This window comes from Centruroides sculpturatus, unplaced genomic scaffold, assembly GCF_000671375.1.
Source record: "Centruroides sculpturatus isolate CEXI.00-Female unplaced genomic scaffold, Cexi_2.0 scaffold42, whole genome shotgun sequence".
Taxonomy (NCBI): domain Eukaryota; kingdom Metazoa; phylum Arthropoda; class Arachnida; order Scorpiones; family Buthidae; genus Centruroides; species Centruroides sculpturatus.
This window is the reverse complement of record NW_019384399.1, coordinates 191,560-199,158: the sequence shown is the minus strand read 5'-3', so window position 1 is coordinate 199,158 and position 7,599 is coordinate 191,560. Positions and strand designations below refer to the sequence as shown.

General features: G+C 32.6%; 1 protein-coding gene across 3 annotated transcripts in view; it reads right to left on the bottom strand.

Moving 5' to 3' along the window:
- Positions 1-5,995: 5,995 nt before the first annotated feature.
- The window catches only part of LOC111618578 (charged multivesicular body protein 2a-like), a 35,344-nt gene continuing 33,740 nt past the window's right edge, over positions 5,996-7,599 (bottom strand). For 2 of the 3 annotated variants that reach the window (XM_023360132.1, XM_023360133.1), the window contains exon 5: positions 6,213-6,393. In XM_023360132.1, the coding sequence (XP_023215900.1) occupies positions 6,213-6,393 (181 nt within the window). Of the gene's footprint in view, positions 6,394-7,599 lie in introns of all 3 variants that reach the window. The other variant, XM_023360134.1, reaches the window with a different exon arrangement.

Below are 7,599 nucleotides of genomic sequence, written 5' to 3'. Positions count from 1 at the left end.
GAAGACAAGTTCGCCCAAATAGGGATCACCATTTTTTTCCTTTTGCGTTTTAGACAGTACATTTCTGGCGACCGACCTTCCTTTCTAGGCTACTAGTCGCCAAAAAGTTTTAAAAAAGCCCTTTTAAAAAACACAAAGATTTTCTAAAATCAGAACTGGCGTTATACGAACGTCTTTCTTGTTTGTTACAACCTGTATTTTCTCGGGGGTGTTTCGGCCTTTTATCCACAGAAGAGAGTTCTGGAAAATGTAGATTAAAAAGGTTTCCCCTGGTGACGATATTTTTCAGTCATAATTAGTAATTTTTTCGTCCGATGGTTCTTTCTATTTTTTAATATTTAAAGACAAGTTCGCCCAAATAGGGATCACCATTTTTTCCCCAAATAGAGTTTTTTGTTTTTGTATATGTTACCGCTAAAGCTCGGAAACTCGTTAATCTGCAGATTACCTAGCAGATTAACTAGCGTGATCCGTTAAAGTTGCTAAAATTGTTCTATTTCTCAAATTACCTAGGTAAAATGCAGATTATCTAGGTAATCTGCAAATTACCTACTAGGCACTCGATAAAGTGAAATAAGATCTTTGCTGAAACAACAGCAACGTTTCTGTACGCTTAAATTAACATAATGTTCTTTATTTAATTTTCGATATCTAAAGAATCAAGTTAATACAATCAAACAATCGACAAATTAGTTGATAGAATCAATCATCAACCAATTAAAAAACATACAAAAAATCGAACGATTTAAAATATTAATACAATTAGGGAAATTATTATATAGATAACCACCTATGGAATTTCGGGACTTTTGAGTATCTATCTGAACTGAGGGGACCGAGACGACTTCAACGATACCCTACTTTTGGACCGGAGACGAAAAATAATAAAGTTATCATACTTTTTCTGGTGGTCGCGTGATGTAATTGTGCAGTTAATGTTACCTATGGTGAGTAAAATGGCGGCTCGTCTCTGATTTCAGCAAACAGAAGAAAGGAAACAGTGGGGACGCACGTTCTGTCCTAACCTAACCTATTTTAATAAATTACCATAATTATTACCAACCAAATTATTAGAATAGGTTAGGTTAGGTTTAAACGTGCGTCCCCAATGTTTCCTTTCTTCTCTTTGCTGGAATCAGAGACGAGCCGCCATTTTACCAACCATAGGTAACATTATCCAACTGTGCAGTCTAAAGATTGGTGACACTTTGAATTTCATAGCAATTGGTTTCTGCGACAAGCACACCTATTTGTGGTAATTTATTTGTGGCAAAGATCTTATTTTCGCTTTACCGAGTGCTAGTAGGTAGTGTGTGGATTACCTAGATACTCTGCACATTACCTAGGTAATTTGAGAAATGGAACAATTTTCACAACTTTAACGGATCACGCTAGGTAATCTGCAGATTAATAAGTTTCGAGCTTTAGAGGTAACATATATACTGTACAAAACAAAATTAACAAAATCATCTTTCAATCTGAAAATGAGATTTTTAAAATGTACTTAAATTTAAAAAAAGTTACAAGTTCTTTTTTTATTATTATAAACTAAACTCCTGAATAATTTTGAAACGGCCTGTTTTATTTAATTTAAGTGCATTTCACTCATGAGATTATGATGAAACATTCTAAAAACAACTGCACATATATTACATTCAAATAAAAATTTTGAAGGTTGAATACTAAAGCTAATTGTCTATGTATATATACACAGCATAGATTATCTTTCAGCCAAACACCAATACTCTACACCAGCGCTGTCCAACTTATCATAGTCCGCGGGCCATATTTTCTTTATCAAACATTTCGGGGGCCAAGAAGGTTGATAAACCACACGACATTTGCATAGTGCTACGGTTCAGTAAGCACTAATTGGTCAACGAGTCCGATGTTGACGCTATAAAAAGGCGACAGTTCGACACACCGGATATACGTCACTCTCGTCTAAGTTCGACTTGGGAAATTTTTTGTTCAATAATAAATGTGAATTCTTCTTCCTGGAAAAAATAAGACATTCCCTGAAAATAAGACCTAGCGCATTTTTCAGAGCAAAAATTAATATAAGACACTCTTATTTTCGGGGAAACACGGTAGTAAAATAATTTTAATATTAATAATAATAATTTAGTAACAAATTTATTCATAGTAAAATGTACTCGAGGGCCGTAAAAATTATTTGGCGGGCCGTATACGGCCCGCGGGCCGCCAGTTGGACAGCGCTGCTCTACACTGACAGTTGCTCAGTAAAAACATTTCTGTACATTTAGTTACTATATGTATTAATTAAAGGCAGTAATTTTTTTAGAAAAAAAAATGGCATTTATAATGTATTTACATACATCCATGTGTGTTTGTATGTGTAAACTATGCTTTATTGACTATTAATTTGCCAAACAGTATAAAATATGAAGATATTGTATGTAACAAAAAAAAATACAGGTTTGCATTTCTTTTCCTTTGCAACTTAGTGTATATAATAATGAATAATGATGTGATGAGTCAAAGTCCAATTGTTATTTTATGTTTTGGGTGTTATTTTTAGTTATTTTCTTTTCAGGGACTTTTTTGTTTTAAGGATAGAAACTCCCAAGAAACCTCAAAATATACTAATTCAAAATTAAGACAACAAATATTTATTTACATAAGTGACTAATGCCATAATGTTTAAATATGCAAATAGAGTAGTGGGAAATTATACTGTACTTGTAATAGATAAAAGATGATATACTTGTTCAACAATATGGGTAGCTCCTGAATAAGAATGCCAGACAATTTGCTTTCTTGAAGCAAATTGTCTGGCATTCTTATGATAAAGCGATCAACTTGTAAGAGGAGTATTCTTTGCTTTTTATTTTAATATTGGTGAAGATTTAATTAATTATACATCTCAAGCTGAAAAAAAGAATTTCTTTCATTGATTGTGTTTGTTTTTTTTTTTGCTTGTACATAATTGACCTTCACTTGTTTGAATATTTGAAACATATCGCTACTTTGGAAGAAAACCAGCATAACTCAAAAAAGTGCAATTTTTTGATTATGTCATAATCAAAACGAAAATGTAGTAAATTTTTATGTGGAAGAGTGTCACAAAAGTAACTTGCATATTTGGCCATTAGGGAACATTATGTGGGAGAGAGGTGATATTCAGTTAAACTTTGGTTAAATCTTTGCATGGGATTTTCTCAAAACTAGTAATTTTGAGTTGCTGGTTTTCTTCCAAAGTAGTGATATGTTTATTACTAACTTCTTGTTTATAACCATGGTTGATAAGGCCGGATGGCCGAGTGGCCAAGATGGCAGCCTACTGCGCTGAGGGACCCGGGATCAAATCCAGACAGGTCAAAGAATCCCCAGGAATTTTTCAGGGGTTGGTCTGTTCAGATATGTCAGACCCCATCCCTCACCACCCAGTTGCCCCATTGTGGGTCTGCCTGAACCCATAATGGGCCTGCTGTAAGAGGCCTTCTTAGTCTTAGTGCCCACAGGTGGAAAGAGTAAAAAAAAAAAAAAAAAGCATTGATAATTATCTTTATGCACTATAATTTATCATCAGGTGCTTATCACAAAATTGGTTTAGCATATAAATGTATGATAAACTCTCTCATTTGCTCAAGTAGCTTATGAAAGGAGCTTTTCGATCCAGAAATGTGTGCACATGCTTTGTCAAAAATGGAGAAGACGGAGACTCGTGCAATCATAAAATACCTGACGAAAAAAGGGTTACCCCATCTCAAATCAAAGCTGAATGGATGAAGTTTTGGGAGAGTCTGCTCCTTCGTACACCACTGTGAAAAAATGGATAGCCCTTTTTAAATCTGGCAGAGAGTGTGTGGAAGACGACCCTCGCAGCGGACGGCCGTCAATTGCTGTCACTGAAGAAAATATCGACAAAGTTCACGATTTGGTGTTAGCAGATCGCCGTTTGAAAACGCATGAGATAGCTGAGACAACAGGCATCTCTGTCAACCAAGTGCACCACATCCTAACCGAAAATTTGGGTATGACGAAGGTCTCAGTAAGATGGGTGCCGTGCTCAGTAAGAAGCAAAAACGTGTTCATACTTTGATGTCAAAGGAGTGTTTGGACTTCTACCAGAAAAACCCACAGGATTTCTTGCGTTGGTTTGACTACTGATGAAACATGGATCCATTACTACACTCCTGAAACAAAAGAACAGTCGAAGCAATGGAAACACCACAATTCGCCACCCCCAAAGAAGGCAAAGACAGTTCCATCAGCAGGGAAAGTGATGGCCTTGGTTTTTTGGGATGCTACAGGCATCATCATTATTGACTACCTAGAAAGAGGAAAGACCATCAATACTGTCTATTACTGTGAACTTTTGGAAAAACTGAAGAAAGAAATCAAAGAAAAGAGGCCACACTTGAAGAAAAAGGTTCTGTTCCACCATGATAATGCACCTGCACATTCCACCAGAATCACTGAACAAAAGATAAACGAACTTCACTTCCAATTAGTTCCACATCCACCGTACTCACCTGATTTGGTCCCGAGTGACTTCCACCTTTTTCCAAACCTAAAAAAATTCTTGGCAGGAAAAAGATTCCACTCAAATGACAAAGTCATCTCTGAAGTGAACGAGTATTTTGCACACCTTGATAAATTGATCTATTGTGATGGCATAAAAAAGTTATAACATCGCTGGAATAAATGCATTGCTAACAAAGGAGACTACATTGAAAAATAAAAGTTTTAACATTATTTTGTTTGTTGTTCTATTTGAGGCCGCAAACTTTCTGAACAGCCCTCGTATTTTAAACAACAGGCTTGTCAGATCATTACTTCTGATTTGATAATAGAATATCATTTTAAATAATTTTTATCACACCCACAGTTTTGTTTGCTTGGTGAATGCAGACTAGTGGATAGAAGACAATGCATGGGCAGATAGTACTCTCCATACATACCTGTGATGACTCACTTGGGACTAAACTTATAAAAATATCTCCATATAAAAAGATGAGCATGAAACAAACAGAACAATTCTTTATTTCATGACAAAGCAGGTGACCAAGATGTGTTTTACATTACATGTTATTCAATTATAACTGTGTAATCATGAGATTTTGAACAAAAAAGTGTTCAATCCTGAGTAAATTAAACCATATAATTGTGGAAAGTGAAACGCCATCTGCTGGCGAGACAACGAGAGCGGAACGAGACGCGACTTCACGAGAGAAGATGACGGTTGAAGAAGAACGCGCGAAAAGACGGAAGACGAAAAAGCAGCCATACATTTGTTTTTTTATAATAATCACAATATTTTTATGTAATTTGTATTCCTTAAAACGTTCCTGTTATCCAAACCTTTCTTATCTCAATTAAAGTTTTTCAGAAACAAAAAAAAAAAAGTCTCACATAATTAACATAAAATTTTATAGAACTTGGCATTATCTTTTGTAAATTGTAATTAATAAAAGCTGGCTTTCTGAAATGAGCATGTGATTTACTTATATATATATAAAATTAACAATTGTAATTTTAATAGTGAACTACCCTCATTTCTCTTTCTCTGCTTTTATTAAGCAAACAAATTTTGAAATTTTATTTAAATTCAAGGATTAAATTTATTTTGTTCATAATAAATTTTTACTTTGAAATTACAAAAATGCCAATAAGAAATTTTTTAATAATTTAATAAATATAATCAATAAAAATGAAAGCTTTCATAAAAAAGTAAATAAAACGGAAGATATATGTTTATTACAAAACCGTCATTATATAACAAAAATTTAAGAAAGTGTGGATTTATTTAATAGTTTTATAATAAAATAATTACTGACTACAGTTTTTAGCTTACAACAAAATGTTACTTCACAATTAGGCACAGGTGAAATATTGTTTATCTGCATAAGACTTCAAATTTTCTTTTTTTATAAAAATGTTGCTGGAGACTATTCTCTGCTTTAACAACTAATTTATATAATTTTCAATTTCACAAGTTTTTAGATAATTCAAACTTTTTTTCTGATAATACTGATTTTAAATTGGTTCTTCAAAATCATCTCTTAATCCTTCATGAAGAATATCCAAATAAAAGTACAACAGTTGATAAGTGTACATATCACATTTTCATCACTTTGCTGCTTACTTAATACAACAATTTTTTTAAATCTGTTAAATATAGCAATAAGATGAAATCTTATTGCCATAATAACAAAAAATTGTGATCTGAATAGTTCATAAATCTTTTATTCTCTCCTTAAGTTATCTAAACGAGCTTGTAAGTCAGCATCTGCATCAGCAATGGCAGTTGCTTTATTTGCTTCGCCAGTTTTATTAACTAAAGTTCCAGAAGCAGATGGCAAATCTGTTAACTGATCGGATAACTGTAAACCGAGTTCATCTAAAACTTGGGCAACAACAGCATCACTAAACAAATAAATTTTATTATTTAGTAATATAATTATAGATTCTAAATAATAAATGTAAATATAGTAATTGATCCTTACTTAACAGCATATAAAGCTCAAAAGATAGTATCTTATAAATTCCATAACTTTAAACATAATTTAGAAAAATTGAAATAAGATCAATTCATGTTCAATAATAATAAGTTAATGTAATATTACATTAACTTATTAATACTGATGATAGTGATAATATTGATAATAGTGAAAGGAAACCAGTAAATAACAACATATCTGCTTCACAATATAAAATAAAAATGAAACAAACACATTATCTGAAATTGAAAAATAAATGCACTCTTTTTTCACTAACAAGCTGTCCTCAAGTGTCTAGATTGGAATTTGAAAGTCCATCCTTTTATTTTCACTATGTTAATTCTTGTAATTAGCACACTACATAAGTTTCATTCAGACAAGTTTTCTGATTCCAATATAGATGTCTAAAGATAACTTCTTAGTAAAGATGTTTGCATCTTCATTAATTTTTTTGACTTAATGCAATATAAAAGGGAACAAACTGTTTATTTTGAAATCTGATATTTCTTACTGTATTTTCACAGATTGTCTGGCATGTTGGACTATCTGGGGAGACCATGAAATCAGACATTTCCATATGGTAAAACAGATGTGCCAATTTATCCTGGAGAATGCTGGCATGTTGGTTTAAGTGAGGTTATAGATCCCTCTCTAGAGGGCACATTACAAAAATTGAATGCATTATATCACATAAAAACAAACAAGTTTTTATTCTAAAACTGTGAAACCGTCAGCATTACATTAAAAACTACAAATTATATGTTTAATTTCTTCATTTTGTCTTTTTTCTAGCAATGTAAACACTCTTGGAATTCCAGAAGTGCTTTTTTTGTGTGTGTACAGTGGGTGATTGGTTAATAAACATAATCCGTTCCAAGACTTTGTTCACTATCCAAATTGTTCATTAACCGATTATCAATTTACCATAGGTTTTTATGGGAATTTGATTAAATTTGTTCTGGAGAGACCCCAAAAAATAAAAAATATACACTTTCTTACTACATTTATTTATATGCAATAATAAAAATAATTTATACACAGTCTTGCATTTTTATTAGTCATGTTTTCCGTTTGTAGGGATTAAAGAATCTGTCCAATGTCGATTGCTTCTCTCTTTTCTTCAGGATTTTTT